The sequence below is a fragment of the Adiantum capillus-veneris genome, chromosome 13 (assembly GCF_014529385.1).
Source record: "Adiantum capillus-veneris isolate H3 chromosome 13, ASM1452938v2, whole genome shotgun sequence".
NCBI lineage: Eukaryota > Viridiplantae > Streptophyta > Polypodiopsida > Polypodiales > Pteridaceae > Adiantum > Adiantum capillus-veneris.
In genome coordinates, this window is record NC_140943.1 from 154,569,426 (window position 1) to 154,587,376 (window position 17,951).

At 43.6% G+C, this 17,951-nt stretch overlaps 1 protein-coding gene across 1 annotated transcript in view; it reads right to left on the reverse strand.

Annotated features, from left to right (window-relative positions):
• Window positions 1-10,520: 10,520 nt before the first annotated feature.
• The window catches only part of LOC147445131 (putative plastidic glucose transporter 3), a 64,030-nt gene continuing 56,599 nt past the window's right edge, over window positions 10,521-17,951 (reverse strand). Inside the window, exons 8-15 of the mRNA XM_086527601.1 lie at window positions 12,214-12,358; window positions 11,838-11,984; window positions 11,672-11,745; window positions 11,515-11,603; window positions 11,312-11,426; window positions 11,100-11,239; window positions 11,022-11,027; window positions 10,521-10,896 (exon numbers count right to left, since the gene is read on the reverse strand). Of these exons, the coding sequence (XP_086383727.1) occupies window positions 10,521-10,896; window positions 11,022-11,027; window positions 11,100-11,239; window positions 11,312-11,426; window positions 11,515-11,603; window positions 11,672-11,745; window positions 11,838-11,984; window positions 12,214-12,358 (1,092 nt within the window). The remainder of the gene's footprint in view (window positions 10,897-11,021; window positions 11,028-11,099; window positions 11,240-11,311; window positions 11,427-11,514; window positions 11,604-11,671; window positions 11,746-11,837; window positions 11,985-12,213; window positions 12,359-17,951) is intronic.

Consider the following 17,951-nt stretch of genomic DNA (forward strand, 5'->3'; position numbering starts at 1 on the left):
AGCGTGTCTATATGCTGAAAAACAGAGAATGTAGGGGTGTCGATTTGAAAAATACCTACAAGTGTGAAGTCAATGCCAAAGGATGATTGTCAGAGGTAGATAGTTGATGGCAAGGACATGAAGGATTTTGAAGTTGATGAGGAATACCGATGTTGACGGGATTCAAGGAGGTCGATTGTCAAAAACCAAATCGATGTCGTACGCTGATAAGTGTCAAGAGTCAAATCCAATGATGAAAACGTCAGCTAAAGCTATCTTCTGTTGCGCTGCTCGAACGAAGATTCTGAGGGAGATTTGATTTTGGAGGGGAGTAAAATTGTAGGACGCCTTACAGGAAATATTTCCAACATGATGAGGGAGTTATAGCAACAACTAGGACCAAAGTCCGTGCTGAAATTATGTGTGTGATGTAGACGAAAATTTCGGTTCTCCTTCACCTACTTTGAGCTCTCCACGAGCCCTCCTCTCTCTCTTTCTCTACTTTGATCATTGTATGTTGCACTCTATGTTCTGTGTGCTATCTAGCTCACTCAGAGCTCTAATTCACTCTACACACAACTTCAATCCATCCAAGCCTTAGTTTAATGAGTCGAGGGAGCTCACATGGATGCGGGAGGGGAAGAGCCGCCATCATCATGGCTTTGATACCACAACTGGGTGTGTGCAGAGTGTACGTGCAAAAAGGAGAAGTCACACAACATGTGGAGCTCCTTATTGTTCTATTAAACCAATAAGTGAATTATAATAGTGATGGGTTAGTGGGTGTCCAGCCTAGTTGGCTCGAGACCCCAATGCAACATTGTTGCTTTGGGATCTCACTAAACTTCATTACTATTTTCATGTAAACGTAGCAAGGATTCAACAACACTTCTCTCCTTCATAAGCTAATGACATGCATGCCCTAAAATTTGACCTAGGACTGTCATTGCATCTTGTAGCTCCTCAAACTTCCTTGGCTTTATTTTGTCAACAAAGAATATTATTACCTAAAGGTAGTTGATAATGTACCATAGGAACATAGGAAACGGTATGGAGATCAAGAATTGGAGGTGCAAAAAACAGAGACTTGAACAAAGATTGAGAACTACTTATAAGCTTGTTAGTTTCTTATTATATAAGATTCGTGATATTTTATGAGCAACTAACAACAAATCTATTTATAGTTTTCATAACTTTGGATACAATTGTTTCTTTGAAAATCATTTCTATTTTCTACATAGTTTTTTTTTATATAATCAATCTCTCTCTCTCTCTCTCTCTCTCTCTCTCTCTCTCTCCATTTGGACCCGTGAAGCTAATAAAAAAGAGGAAACTGGTATAACCTTTCTATCACCCAAGTGTGGTAGATTGGTTATGCCATTTCCCTCTTGATTAACAGATCTTGAATTCAACTCTCCTCGTCGGCTAGATCTTTAAGGTCTTCTGGGATCGTTTCCTACGACGTTTAAACTCTCTTCTTCTCCTTCTTCTCTCTTGGGATAGTTTCCTACGACGTTAAAATTCTCTTCTTCTTCTTCTTCTTCTTCTCTCTCTCTGTCTCTCTCTCTTCCTTCTGTCTCTCTCTCTTCCTTCTCTTTAAGTGGGTGTGTGTGTGTGTGTGAGAATGGATCTTGCAAAAAGATCTGTGAGGTATCCGGATTGTTCCTACAATGTTAAAACTTCTCTTCTTTCCTTCTCTTCCCCTCTCCCTCTCTCTCTCTCTCTCTCTCTCTCTCTCTCTCTCTCTCTCTCTCTCTCTCTCTCTCTCCATAAATCTTTTGGGATTGTTTCCTATGTAGGTTAAAAATTCTTCTCCTAGTATTTCTTCGCGATCTGCGCATTGGTTTGAGACTCTGCTTGTATTGGTTTTGCCAAGCTTCGCAGTCTTTCTTTTTTCGTGACCAAAGGCTTAGCCCTATCGTCATTTCTTGACAAAATTATGTGCTCATGGATAAACAAGCGGCTTGCTTTTAGCACAGGCCTTGCTTGCTTCAAACCCAGTGCTAGCTTAAGCTCAAGGCTAGCTTCCTCAACTAAGGGTTCTGCTTACCTGGCCAAGGCCAGCTTTCCGCATTTTCGAGCTTTTGTTCCGCACACACGCTCACATACCCCCTCCTCATTCTCACGAATGAGAGAGACAGGTCACTTCAGTCCAACACTCCCATTAAATCAATCCAGAAGATGGTAAAGGATGATGAGGGATGAGGTGGGGAGGCCATCAAGCAAGCTTGAGACGAAGGCAGAGCATGTTTCTCTCAAAGGCAAAGTGGGGACATGAGATAAAGAAATCGATAAACTGAAGGAAGAGTTGGAGGACATGCTCCTAAATAGGGAAAAAATGCTTCGGCAGTCCTAGTGTGTTCACAAACATCACTACCACATGTGTATGTGGTAACAAATCCTCCCTGGAGTGATGCGGTGAACAAGAGCTGGCACATGAGTAAAGGGAAGTGCCATGCCTTGAGGACATGATCAGTCCACAAAGGGGGGTAAGCCCAAAGCTTTGCGGAAAGCTTCGAGCTTCTCACGAGACAATGCCTTTGTGAAAAGATCTGCAAGGTTTTCCTGTATTGGCACATAAGCCAAGCTGATCTCTCCTATTGAGAGTCTCTCCCTGACATAGTGGTAATGCACCTCAATGTGCTTTGTGCGAGCATGAAAGATTGGGTTCTCCGCACCTGCCAATGCGCTCAGACTGTTAGTGTAGATAGTGTTGGTAGTGTTTTGTCCAACACCCAAATCAGCCATAAGGCGCCTGAGCCATACACACTCAACCGTAGCTGTGAAGACTGCCCTGTACTCGGCCTCACAACTCGAAGTGGCCACACTAGGTTGCTTCTTGCTCAACCATGATATACATAAACTGCCAAGCATGAAACAAAACCCACTTGTGGACACTCACGTGTCAAAACAACCAGCCCAATCTGAGTCCAAAAAATCATATAAGTCTGATGGCAATGATCCTCCTTTGGGATAAAACAAGCCAAGATGTAAAGTGTCACTAAGATAGCGGAAAATCCTCTTGACAGCTTGCAAATGCTTAGACCCTGGGCTATGCATAAATCTGCTGACCTGTGAGACTGCAAACTGAATATCCGGCCTCGTGTTGCATACATAAATGAGGCATCCAACAGCAGTTTGATAAAGAGTGACATCTGCAAGATCACCAGCATCATGAAGACTCAATTTCAAACCTATTTCCATGGGAGTGGCAATAGGTTTGCAATCCTCAAGTCCAAACTTACATAGCAATGTCTCTATGTAACTTTTCTGACACAAGGCAATACAACCATCACACTGCTTAAACTGTATACCCAAGTAATGATGCAACGACCCCAAATCTTTCATCTTGAGAGTAGCATTCAAATCAGTCTTAAATGCAGTAATATGTCTCTCATTTGGTCCGTTGAGGAGCAAATCTTCGACATAAAGAACCACAATGAGAAGTGCATCACCCTCACGCTTTACATACAATGTGCTTTCTATTGGACTGTTACGAAAGCTTTGTTTGACCAAATGAGTGTCAGCTTTCTCATACTAAGCACGAAGAGATTGCTTCAACCCATACAAAGCCTTCTTACATCTGCACACTTTGTCCTCTTGTCCTTTCTTGACAAAACCGCGAGGTTGCGTTACATAAACTTCCTCAAATATGTCACCATTCAAGAAAGCAGTAACAATGTTTGATTGATGTACATTCTAACCAAAATGAGATGTCAATGTACATAGAAAACGCACAGTAGTCATACGACAAGTGGGAGCAAAAGTCTGTTTATAATCTATGTCTTTTTGTTGTGCATAACCCTTTGCAACAAGTCGAGCCTTATGGCGATCAATCTCACCATCCGGCTTGCATTTTAACTTGTAGACCCACTTCGTACCAATTGCCTTTTTGCCAGGAGGCAAATCACATAAAGTCTATGTGTCATTTTCTATAAGTGCATCGTATTCTGATTGCATAACAGCCATCCAATTTTCTGAATCATGTGCTTCATCAAAAGACAGAGGTTCCTCAACATCATGTAAGCTAAACACATCCAAAGCATAACAATCTGATGCATGAGATGCATGGCGAGAGCCTGAACAAGTATGACTATACAAAGATGCATCCAATTTACTGTCAGGCAATGTATGCACCAGCCATTTTGGCATACCTCTAGCGTGCTCATTTTCAGCCCTTTCCTCATCAAGTACATCATGTACATCTGCATCAGTAATAGGCTGATCTGTAAAACAGACCCATAGGCTGTACATTTGCCTCATTGGAATTTACATTCGTATTTCCACCACTGAAAAGAGGCAACAAAGTGTCATAAATGTCATGTGAGCTTACATTATTGTCTCTAGTACATGACATCAAGGGCTGAACAGAATCTTCCACAAATACTACATCGCGTGAAACCAGAATACGCTTTGTTTGTGGATGATACAACCTATAACCTTTGCTTTCAGTACTATAACCAACAAAAATACATTTGATCGCCTTATCATTCAATTTTCTGCGTTGTGTTTGTGGCACCAAAGCATATATCAAACAGCCAAAAATACGCATGTGCTCAATAGAAGGCTTTCTATCATGCCATGCTTCATATGGAGTAATAGACTGCAAAGCTTTCGTAGGACACCTGTTTAGTACATAAGTGGCACACATGATGGCCTCAAGCCAAAAAGAATGCAACAAAGCTTGACTTTTGACCATACATCGTGCCATTTCCGTAAGTGACCTGTTTTTCCTCCCAGCAACACCATTTTGCTGAGGTGTATAAGGCACTGTACATTGGTGTTTTATCCCACAACTAGCCAAAAATGCATTAAATTCATCAGACATATACTCCCCCCCTCGATCGGAACGGAGGGTGCCCATAGTATAATTCGAGACATTTTCAGCCATAGCCAGAAATTGTTTGAAGCACATAAAAACTTCGGACTTTTCTTTAAGTGGAAATACCCATGCATGCCTGGAGTAATCATCAATAAAAGTCATGAAGTAAAGGTAATTACCCCAAGGACGAAGTTTGCATGGGCCCACAAGCAGCACTATGCACAAGCTACAACCTGTATGTGGCCCTAATTGAACCATCCTTTGGAAACTTCGAACGCTGCATCTTAACCAAAATACAGCCTTCACAAACATGTTTGACAGGTGCTTCAAGAGGCGGCAAAGAAGCAACCATATCATATTTCTGTAAGCGCAGCAAACTGGCAAAATTCAAATGACCAAAACGTGCATGCCAAAGTTTTGCATCTGAAATAGCCCTTGAATCAGCAACTGCATTTCTAAAATTTTGTCCACACTTATTATACACAAAGTGAGCTTATACACCCCACGGCACAAAAGCCCAGATGCAACAATTTCATCACCAAAACTGAGATCATGAACTGTGCATCTGTCATCCACAAATTTGACTACAAGTCCAAGTCTAGAAAGTGCAGATACAGACAAAAGATTCTTCTTGATCCCAGGTACATAAAGTGCAGCAACAAGTGTGAAAGAACTGCCATTTGCCGCAGTAAGCACAATCTTTCCAACCCCCTGAACTGGATAAGAGGCATTGTTGGCACAAGTGATTGAATCCCCATGAGGAACAGACTCTAGAGATGTGAACAATTCACGACGCGAGGTAATATGCTTTGTAGCACCACTGTTGAAATACCACACATGTGAATCTACTGCAACTAACAAGCATACATCATGGATAGCCGGATTGTAAGTGCACTCTGACCTAAAAGCCCATTCTGCATCAATATCAGCATCACAGTCTCCTTTCACAGAAGACTCAACAATAGCTGCATTTGTAGTGGAACCACCCTCTTTCTTCTTAGCCTCTTTGGCCTTCAACTTAGGACACTGCTTGATCAAGTGATCATTAGATTTACAATAATGGTAACGCATCTTCTTTTTGCCCTTATCACCAAAATTGCCAGACGAAGTGCTGCCAGTAGAAGCATTGGGAACAAAAATTTTGCCACTCGCAGAAGAACCATAACAAGTAGCCGCATTGTTGTTAAAGCCCGTTCAATTGCACGCTATCTAGTCCTATTTGTTCTGAAAAGTGATTCTTGCAACAGCAATGTGCATAATGCATCAAACTCAACAACTTCAGGATTTCCTTGGGTCATGAGTCTGTAAGTACTAGCAGAAGTTTGGTAAGAATCTGGTAAGGCATCAAGAATAGTCTGCACAAGAAAACTGTCTAAAATGACTCCACCTGCAGAAATAAGCTGCTCATTGATATCCTTGACACCAGCAAGGAAAGTGTCCATATCATCTTCCTCATGCATAATCATCGACTCCAGTTCTTTACGTAGCAAAGCAATTTTAGCATCGTAGTGACTTTCATAAAGACCAATCAAAATATTCCAAGCCTATTTTGTAGATTTTGTTGAATGAATGTGAGGAACAATGGTGCGCTTCACAAGCAACGCAATCAATGCATGAGCCTGCGCATCCTTTACATCCCAACAAGATTGTTCTGTCCTAGGCAAAACAACGCTAATAGCAGCAATTCTTACAGCAAGACCTGTAACATCCTCAACATCACATGCATTCTCAGAACCAAGACGTACATCAATGCCCTGCACAATATTCCAGACGCCCGTTGACACAAGAACATGTTGCATCATGTAAGCCCACATAGGGTAATTGTCCCCATCCAATCTGTCCTCAGCAACAAACATCTTGAACACATTTGTGTTGTTGTCAACCATGGTAAATGTTGCACCTGATGTGAAAACTACCCAAAAAGAGAAAAAACAAAGTGTGAACAACACGTGCTGTACAACACAAACCGTAGAAGACTGTAAGACACCTGTTATGCAGAAAACAGTACTGACAAAAATTCTGTACAAAATGACGAAATAGCATGTGCAATACTGCCTATAGACTGATACCAATTGTTGGAATTCGGGTTGCAGAGAAATGCACACAACTTGGAGAAGACGAAGGAAGCTTAGGGCACACAATAGAGAGTGTGTTACTTAGTGTCCAATGGAAAGATTGATAGCCCTAGAGTAATGGACGTATATACAATGCATGGGGAAAAAACCTCCCTAAAGAGGGAAAAAAATGCCCCGACGGTCCTAGTGTATATGGTAACAAAGAAAAGGGCACGTGAGACCTCTTCATGGGTGGAGGTGCTCACCCGCACCAAGAAGAAAGTACCATAAGTGGACGAATGGATCCAAGTGGCAAAAAAAAAAAAGTAAACATGAAACCCTACTCCTACCTCTATCATCAACACACCCATTGAGGACGAGCAAAGGTGGAAGGCATGTGCTCTACATGTATGAGTCATAGGTGCCCATCTCAATAAGGTATCTCCCATGCTTTGTAAATTCTATGATCAATAAGGTATCGTGATAGTGCAATATGTATCTCAGATGGCATTGTGTTGCTCGATGAAAGACACAAATAGTGTAAGTAAAATCTACTGCAAAAGTTTTACGAGCATGATCTATAGCCACTTCAATAGGTTTGGTGCGAGACTACTAAGCCATGAATGCGATGTGCCACATCACTTATGCCACGCATTCATGGCTTAGTAGTCTCGCACCAAATTTTTGAATATATTTAAATTGTAGAGTATAGAGGGGCACAATTGTCACGTACATAAATACCTCTATTTCTTTATGTCAATGTTATTGTGCTTATTTCAGACTCTGCAGAGGGTAAGCAGAGACATCTAGATGTGTTAAATGCTTACACACATGATAGTAAATCAAGCTTGGAAAAGCCAAGGTGATGGTATTCAAGACTACATGTCGTGGGTTAGGAGATCAACACCTATTTTTACATATGGACGAGAGGTAGTGGAGTATGTAGACTCCAATACATATCTTGGTGTTGTATTGGATCTACTCTCTCTATGAGAGGTGCTACAAAGGCGAGATTGAAGAGGGGATATGCAGCATTATGAGGACTTGAGAGGATATGTTCAGAAGTGTAGTTTCAACATCAACACATGAAATCGTTCTATTTGACACTTTGGTCACTTTTATCATGCTTTACGTAGTGCAGATATGGGGGACTAGCCATGAACCAATGATAGATGGAGATCCATAAAGGGACCACTCAGGTTGATCCAAGCAGAAGCCTCGGTGCCACATGAGATTATCAGAGCTGACATGATAGATATGCACAACTAGCCCTTGAGTCATCACAACAATTGGCTAGTGAGGGTGATACTTCATGTTTGTTTGCATAGATCCATGGAGAGACCACTCCAGGCTGATCCAAGCAGAAGCCTTGGTGCCACATGAGATTATCAGAGCTGACATGATAGATATGCACTGCTAGCCCTTGAGTCATCACGACAATTGGCTAGTGAGGGTGATACTTCATGTTGGTTTGCATCGATATCATCATGGCTTGAGCTACATGGATTTAGTATGGACAAGCTGCTCTCTTTTCTCACCAGCTGGAGATAGAGACTTACCAAAATGGAGGTATACCCTCAAAGGAGAGATTGTGCTAAGTTTGCCAAAGAAAGCCAGAGACAGAGGAGCATAATATGTGTCGGTGCACAACATACTATGAGATCTCATTAATTATTCAAAGAGGGCTTTGGGCCCTCCTCCTGCATCATGGACTATAATGGTGACTAGGTCTCTTCTTGTTGGAGACCCGTGGACTTAGAGACAACCCTCAAGAGCAAAGGACCTGCACATAGAGGATCCGTATAGAGAGTTGACTAAGGAGTACATTGAGGCAATACTACAAAGACCCATGAGAGAGTTATGGGATGATCACCATACACCTCATTAGCATGTTATTGTAACCCTCCCCATATGTTTTGAGGTGATGTGTTATGTGATGCTGATGTAGGGTAGACTTACATACCTACCCACTCTAGGTACCCTCATTTATTTTTAATTTTATCTTCCCCAAGCATTGTACTAGTGTCAAACATGGATGTAACCTTTTGGTATCATAGGTCATCTTTTCCTTTTGAAGATATCAATATAACATTTCATTTTCTCTCAGCGCAATTTCCATGTCTTTATATGATACCTCTCTCTACTCTCTCTTTCGATGTATTACATGATTTTTTTCTCTATTTAACTTGTCACCAGGTCGGGGGGTTGAGTCCTCCGTCAAGGTCGAGAGTCGGGGGGTTGAGTCCTCAGTCAACTTGTCACCAGGTCGGGGGGTTGAGTCCTCAATCAAGGTCGAGGGTCGGAGGACAGAGACTTTGAACCGCTCATTTGCAGCTCATTCTGCCCAAAATTTCTGCTGCAGCCATCAGATGCACAGCACGTCAACATACGGAATCCAAGCCATGAGCCTCCAATGGGGTGACAATAGGTCAGCATGCGGAACGTGATGCAGTGTTGACACCTCAGCGTGCGTAATGCCTGCAGCCAATCAATGGCGTCATAATCAATAGCAAGCTCTGAGCGACTGTGCAACTCCCCACCTCATAATCATTGGCCCCCCCACCTCTCTACCATTGACGGTCGGGAATGGTCGCCTACTGATAATCAGGGCTCCCGGCCTCCACCGGTCGCCAATGATCAACGGGAATGGTCAGTAGACGACCATTCCCTACACCATCTACTGTCCATTCTGCACACGATTCCCAGCCTGCAATTGATGGATGGCCACCATGTCAGCACCTGTAATATGTGTAGCGTGCAAGCCAATCATGCCACTCCAGGTGAGCACACATAATGCAACGAGGTGTAGACACCTCAGTGTCTGGAAGCCTGTAAGCCAATGCTAAGTGTCCAGATCAGCGTACACTACTCTACAGCTCTGCATGGCGACTGGATGCTCCCCCTGGTCTATTTACTATCTTTTGTCAATAAATCGCTCGTCACTTTGGTCAATAATCCTACTTCCCTGTCGAGTAAGACGTCTCCAGTTCAGATGGATCTTTGAGGTCTCTAGGGTTTGTTCCTACGGCATTAAAACTTCTCTTCTTCTTTCCCCTGTGTTTGTTTGTCACCTGTCTGTCTACTTTCTCTCTTTTGATGTGCTCTGTACGTGCTAGAGCTTTGGTCATTTGTTTTACCCCAGTCCAAAATTTGATGACTTATATCAATAGCTGGAATGTCAGCAGATTCCTTCGCCCAATATTCTTCCCCTGGAGACCAAAAGTATCATGGGGTAACAGAACGAACTCGGGTGGATTCAGCAACCCTCTCACCTAACCACCCGACCAAGAGTGTTTCTCCATAATGCACAAGTATAAAAAAAAACGATTGTCTGCCCTCCCCCAGCACCTGCAACTCCCTCCGTCCCTTGCCCTGGAGCACATGCACCTCCCGCCATCTCCTGCGTCGCTGCCATGATTCTCAAAGTGCTCTCAATCTTCTTTCTTCAACATAAACTGCAAACCAAGACATGAACTCCAAACCGAAATCGCACCCATAAAACTCAAAGGGAATCTGATGAGTCACCTACTAATACACTCCAAATTAAAATCCTACCCACCTATTTTAGGTGACTCCTAGTGCATAAGCCCGTTCCCAAAAGCTTTGGAGCTTTCTAGTAAACCTCCAACCTATCCAAATATTTTACCTTAAACCAACATGCATATTCAGAAGTAGACCACTGAAACATTAAGAGGTCTCTTTAATAATGGGCAAATGAAACATTGGTATGTGAGTCCAACAGACATGAGCATGGTGAATTCACCATAGTCAACCTTTAATGGGCAAATGAAACATTGGTATGTGAGTCCAACAGACATGAGCATGGCGAATCCACCATAGTCAACCTCAAAGAACAAAACCATCTGTTGCATAAGTATACTTTCCAAGATTTCTTTGTGTTCATGTGATAGAACCACATGCGAGAGCAAAGTACTAGCTAAGCAAGATTTTGTATATGCTTTCTCTTTGTCATCAATCCATAGACAATTGAGCGCCTTGTGACCTGTACACGTCCCTAGTATGCTGGTTTTCATTTCACCCCTGTTGCTTGTATGTGTGACAAAAATATACACCATTAGCTGACAAATGACGCTCAGCAACCTTCATTTGCAGGCAAGAAGTACCTTCACTTTCGAGCTCTACAAAACAGGCTTTGATCTTCTTACCCAAAACTGGTACAATATGTTAGTTGAATTTACTGCTTTGGATCACCCAGCAGAGACGCCTCAATCTCCTCAAGAGACCTGCCTTTTGTTTCAACAATACCTTTTCTGACAAATATCATCCCAGAAAAGCTCACAATGGCAAAAAAAGAGAATAGAAACAAGTCCCCACAGATGTTGAGGACCGGCAGGTACAGCATACCGATCAAGCCGCTGGTGATCTGTGGTTCATAATCATAAGCATAGGTAATGGGTTTCATCTAATCACAATAAAATTACCATGAGGCCCTTACCCAAAGTACACTTAAAGAAACGGCCATAGCTTTGGCACGAATGCGACTCGGGAACATTTCTGGTAGTAAGGCCATAGGAACGGGTCCCACACCAATAGCAAACATGAAAACATAGCTGCCACAGAATTGAAATAGAGATCCATCATCAGATCACACCATGTCATGCCATGCCACACAACCTTGCACTAACATAATAAACTTACAAGATCATTCCAAACAGAAGAACATAGGTCCTCGCACTCTTGAAGATGGGCAGCACCACAGCACATGCTTGGATTGCCATTCCCATTGACTGGAAGATCACCATTTATTGAGTCTCCTTGAGTAAGTCAGATCCTATTTCAAAGCCCCAACACTTACCATGCCCAAGAAACTCCATGAGAGAAGAGTTTTTCTTCCAAGCCTGTCAATAAGGCATGCTGCAATGCATGAAGCTGCGCAGTCATATGAGACACCTAAATTGTGTCAAAACCATATCCCTGAGACTTTCACCTTTCCAAAGTTGGATAGAGAGCAAGGCTCTTACCAAAGAGATTGACAAATCCTATACACACACTTGCAGCAAAACTTGATGTCAATCCAGCATTCCTGAAGATAGTTGATGAGAAATAAAATACAGCATTGCTTCCTCCAAACTGTTGAAACATGAAGATAGCAGCTCCTTTTATAACAACTGCAGATCGACAAAAAACACACTTGCAGATAAAGTTCCAAAGAGATGAGCCTCCAGGAAATTGTTATTATAAACCATTAATAATCTCATTAAAGAGTGTTAATAAGATGCAACGCATCTGGCAACTGCTGTATTCCACAGGCAAAGAAGGCACCTTCAGGTATGTGCATACATGAAGAATTGAGACGTGCTTATATTAACAGAGAACCAAATCTGAAAATGGAGTTACCTTTGACAAATTGTTTACTACATAGCTCAGCATACGTCGCTGGCTCAGTATTTTCTCCTTGGACTAGGTCAGCAATGGCTGCTTTGATATTTCTAGTACCCCATAGCTTTTTCATCGCACTCTCCGCCTCAAACCATCTAGATTGCTGGCACGTCGTACAATCAAGGTTTAGAAAATTCAGAACCAATTATCCCATGTATCTACTACCACATACATACGAACATTTGAGGAGAAGACTTGTTAAATGCTTCTGTGCTGCACCTTCACAATTTCATTTCATTCTATCTCACTGTCCATTGATTCACCGGGTCCCGTACTCACACCCACTACCACATACATCCATGCCTCCTTACACCCCTCTCTCTCTCTCTCTCTCTCTCTCTCTCTCTCTCTCTCTCTCTCTCTCTCTCTCTCTTCCCAATAACAGGTCTTGAGTTCAACTCTCGTGGATAGATCTTTGAGGTCTCTTGGGATAGTTTTCTACGACGTTAAAATCCTCTTCGTCTGACGGGTGTGTGTGTGTGTGTGTGTGTGGGTGTGTGAGTGTGTTAATAAAAAAAGGAAAACGGTATAACCTTTCTATCACCCAAGTGTGGTAGATTGGTTATGCCATTCCCTCTTCAATAACAGGTCCTGAGTTCAACTCAGATCTTTGAGGTCTCTCGGGATAGTTTCCTAAGACATTAAAATCCTCCCCTCTCTCTCTCTCTCTCTCTCTCTCTCTCTCTCTCTCTCTCCAGCACACTCCATCGAAGGAGACTCCAGCAGAGGATCAGAGGCATTCTAGCACGACACTCAAGAGTGTCATTGAGGGCCTACTCTACTTTTTCACATTTCACATTTCACACCTCATTTTCAGTTTTCATTTTTTACATTCAGTGCTTTTTGTACTTGTACTTCAGACATTGTATTATATTCACCACTTTGTATCTGATGGTCTCATAGGTCATTTTGGCCTTTTGAAGACGTTAATATTTCATTTCATTTCTCTCTCTCTCTCTCTCTCTCTCTCTCTCTCTCTCTCTCTCTCTCTCTCTCTCTCTGTGAAAGGGGAGATGCAGGCTCTAATGCAGGCAGAAGTGAATGTAATGGAATGTATTAGTTGGATGAGGCAATTGCTAGCTTTGAATCTTGGAAAACCAATGTGGAAAAGTGCATGAAGGAAAAAGATGCAGTGATTGAAGAACTTTAAGGGGAACTTGAAGCGTGCAAAATTATGCCCAAAACGGAAGGGGGAAATCAGCCCTCGATGTTAAAGGAGCTCGAAGATATTAAGGAGCAGGTGAAAACTCTGCGCGAAGGGGAAGAACTAAACTTGAAAGAGGCTTCCTCATGGGCGGAGCGCCTTTCTAAAACACAGGATATAGTTGACGAAGCAGAAAAATGGATTGAAGGTGCAAAGAAAGGAAAGGCCCGGATGCCAGAAGCCGCACAGACTTCTACCATCATCAATATGACCATTGAGGAGGAACAGAAGAGGAGGACTAGAGCCCTCCATGTGCGTATTACTGGTATCAAAGACACCGAAAATGTAGAAGACGAAGTGAAGGAACTCTTGCAGCGCATGGGCATCCCGGAACCTATGCACACAGGTGCTTGGAGAGTAGGAAAGAAGGGAATGGATTGGAAGGGAAACTTCAAAGAGAAAGCACTTATTTTGCGTTTCCCGACTTTGGAAACAAGGAAGGAATTCCTGAAGAAGAGACCAGCACTTAAGAAAACTGGAATATTTATGGGGGATGACCTTACTTTAGCACAAATAGCACATATGCAAGAGTTGATGCCAGAGATCAAGGCAGCAAGGGAGAAGGGAAAAATTGCCTTTTACAGAGGAGGGAAAGTAGTGGTTTTGGAAAAACGCACAGCATGACGGTGCGAGACGTATGGGACCTCACTCCGGATGGCGGCATGGAATTGTAATGGATCATATAGGCTGGATGTGGGTGCCTTTGAAGATAGCTTCAGAGATAGAGACATTGTCTTTTACTCGGAGACACATCAAAAATCTGGACAGTTGATGCCAAGTGTGACTGGCTATCTATGGGAGACAGCTTGTCGGCAAGACGCTAGATCCCAGCATGGAAGTCAAGGTTCAGGAGGGGTAGCAGTCTTATTCAAGGAAGAGTTGCAGCCGCTATTACAGATTGTCCGGAGAGATGACCAGGTGAGATACATGTGGGTGAGACTGAGAGCTGAGACAAGCAGATTCTTATACATTGCTATATGTTACTTTCCCCCTAGCACATCAGTCTACACCTCACCTAGAGGGCAATCCCCTTTCTCTATACTTGATGATGACATATGGGAGTTCTCTAGAGATGGAGATATCATTCTCTTGGGAGACTTTAATGCCAGGACGGCCAACTCCCAAACGGTATTTTATGGTACCTCGGAGGAGATGCTTAGAGAGATGGATATATCGGAGATGGGACTTGACAGACACTCACCGGATAAAGAGCACACAGAGTATGGGAGATATCTCATGGAGATGACAACTACGCATGGTCTGGCCATACTTAATGGTCTAGAGATTTTTCCTTCGTCTGGGGGATTCACATGCTTTCCACACAGACATGGGGCCAGTACAATGGACTATGTCATGACTTCACCGAGCTTCATCTCTCATATTCAAGATCTCAGTGTGGGCCCTAGGCCTGTTGGAGTAGCAGTGGACCATGCTCTCCTGACTTTTTCAGTCTCTTTCCAGTATAGTGTCTCTCAGACACCACGGAGGATTGCACACACACGGTATACTTTTACACCAGAGACGGATTCAGTTTGTGGAAGAGATTTACAGACGGATGGGGGCAGCCGAGCCTGTATATACAGTGGAGGAGATCACCACTTTATTGACGGAGATCTTGCATGGGGCAGCAGCAGAGGCATACCCACACACTCAACCAGATCAGAGAAGACGTTCTGGGAACATGCCTCAGAATAGTTGGTATGATGAGGAGTGCAGAGAGACGAGAGTTCAGATTAGAGCGAGCTTATACTTGGAGTCATTACATATAGACAGTCTCGGATTGCCCTTCGGCGTTTAGTGCGACGGAAGAAGCGGGCCTTTTTAGCCCAGATGGAACGTGATTTGTATCAGCTCTTTTTGAGCCGAGATTCAGGTGAGGCCTGGCGTCTCTTCCATGAGCACTCACCTCCTCTAGTGATTACCTCTCCCGAGATTTGGGGTCAATATGCAGCATCATTATATACAATACTTGGGCAACCACCATTACCAGACCCTCTAGAACCATGTCCAGCCACTAGTACCTTCTTTACCACTGAGATGGTGAAGAACGCCATTGACAGGATGAGGACTAGGAGAGCATATGATCATGATGGTTTGGTGGCAGAGCACTTGATACATGCTAGAGATTTACTGTCAGAGGTTCTTGCGCGGTTGTTTAACCGTGTCATGTGTGAGGGACTACCCGAGTCCTGGAGATTATCTACTATTGTACCTCTTTTCAAGGCAGGACCCCACGGTACCAGGGAACTACCGTACTATTATGATAGGGCACACATTGGCACGGTTGTATGCATCCATTCTTGAACAGCAACTGAGTAAATGGGCAGAAAATGAGGGCATACGAGCAGCAAGACAGGCTGGGTTCAGAAGGGGTTTCTCCACTTTGGACCATATTCTTACACTCAGAGCCATTATTGAGGAGGGTCGGGCACATGGGAGACGGATGTATTGTTGCTTTGTGGACTTCCGCAAGGCATTTGACACGGTGCCGAGGGCCAGATTGATGCAAGGCTACTGAAGTTGGGAGTACCCACAGAGATCATATGGGGGATCATGGCTTTATACGGCTCAGTGACTGGCCAGGTACGCACTCCTGAGGGGATTTCTGACATTGTTCATTCCACTATTGGAGTGAAACAGGGGTGTCCTTTGTCCCCTACACTTTTTGGTATGTAGTAGATGAGGTCTCTGACTACATTGACAGAGAGGGTGACAGAGGCGCTCAGCTGGTAGGGACATGGATCCCTTTATTATTATATGCTGATGATATTGTGTTAATGTCAGAGTCGCCAGAGGGCATGCAAAGACACTTGGATGCATTGCACAACTTTGCAGAGGATAGTGGACTATCTGTGAACCTTGCTAAAACCAAGGTTATGGTGTTTAACACCACACCACAGTGGGTCAAGAGATCGGCACCTACACTCGTATATGGCCAGGACACTGTGGAGTACACAGATGAATATACATATCTGGGGGTGGTATTCACGGGACCGAGGTTTACCCTGAGGAGAGCAGCAAAGACTAGACTATCCAGAGCCTATGCGGAATTAGGAGGGCTAGAGAGGATGTGTTCGCAGGTTCAGTTTCAAGAACCACGAACAAAACTATGGCTCTTTGATACTTTGGTTGCTCCAGCTATGCTTTATGGGGTCCAAGTTTGGGGACCATCTGTGAATCATGACAGTTGGAGGAACATGGAGAGACCCTTGCTATTTATGATATCCCGGATGATTAGAGCCAAGGCTTCAGTACCACATGCGATTATTCGAGCGGAGGTAGCCGCCCCTCCTATAGAGATTGAGGCTCTTACCAGATCAGTGTCCTTTATGCACAGTCTATGGGATACACATAGAGGCAGATATACTAGACTGGCTCTTGAGTCCTCTAGACAGTTAGCGATGCAGGGAGATGCATCATGTTGGTATGCACAAATGACCTCATGGTTTCAGCATGGATAGATTGCCTCCCTTTCAGTACTCCCTGGACGCACCCTCCCTGCCAGTCACACGGACGGAGATCACTAGACTCATTCGTCAGGATCTTGTACAGTTGGACACCAGGAGGACATGGGTAGAGCCGATACAAGAGTTGGGCACGAAGATGGCTTTCTACAAAGAGCACCTTCTCCAACTTTCAGGGGATGGGTTTGTGACTCGTCCGAACTACATGGACACTCATTTATTTCATGGTCTGCGATGTGCTATTGGTCAGATTCGCACATCCTCACACCAGTTGGAGATTGAGATGGGTAGATTCAGAGGGATACCACCAGAGTCTAGGATATGTCAACTATGCGGTAGGGAGCCAGAGACAGAGCTACACTACATATGCCACTGCACTATGTATTATGAGATACGAGGGCGCTTCCATTGCTTATTCAGGGAGGGTTTTGGACCCCTAGATAGAGTCATGAGATATCAGGACCAGAGATGCCTTGGCTTATATCTACTTGAGCTACACCGACATAGAGACAGTCTGTTGGGGAGACATGGAGTACGACAGTCGCAGAGACAGATCACAGATTTCTTTGGATCGAGGGAACCAAGAGACCAACCACCAGCACAAGGTTGTACCCGCATTCATACCAGAGGCACCCTCATTGACAGGGCGATTGAGCTCGGGAGATCGAGACGACCACGACCGAGACACAGGAGCACACTACATCGACGAAGACTTCAGCAGAGGATCAGAGGCATTCTAGCACGACACCCAGATTGTCATTGAGGGCCTATTCTACATTTTCACATTTCACACTTCATTTCAGTTTTCATTTTTATTTTTACTTTCAGTACTTTTTGTACTTGTACTTCAGACATTGTATTAGATTCACCACTTTGTATCTGATGGTCTCATAGGTCATTTTGGCCTTTTGAAGACGTTAATATATCATTTCATTTCATTTCTCAAATGGCGACTACACATGGTCTGGCGATACTTAATGGCCTACAACATTTTCCTAGAGCGGCTGGTTTCACATGCTTTCCACACA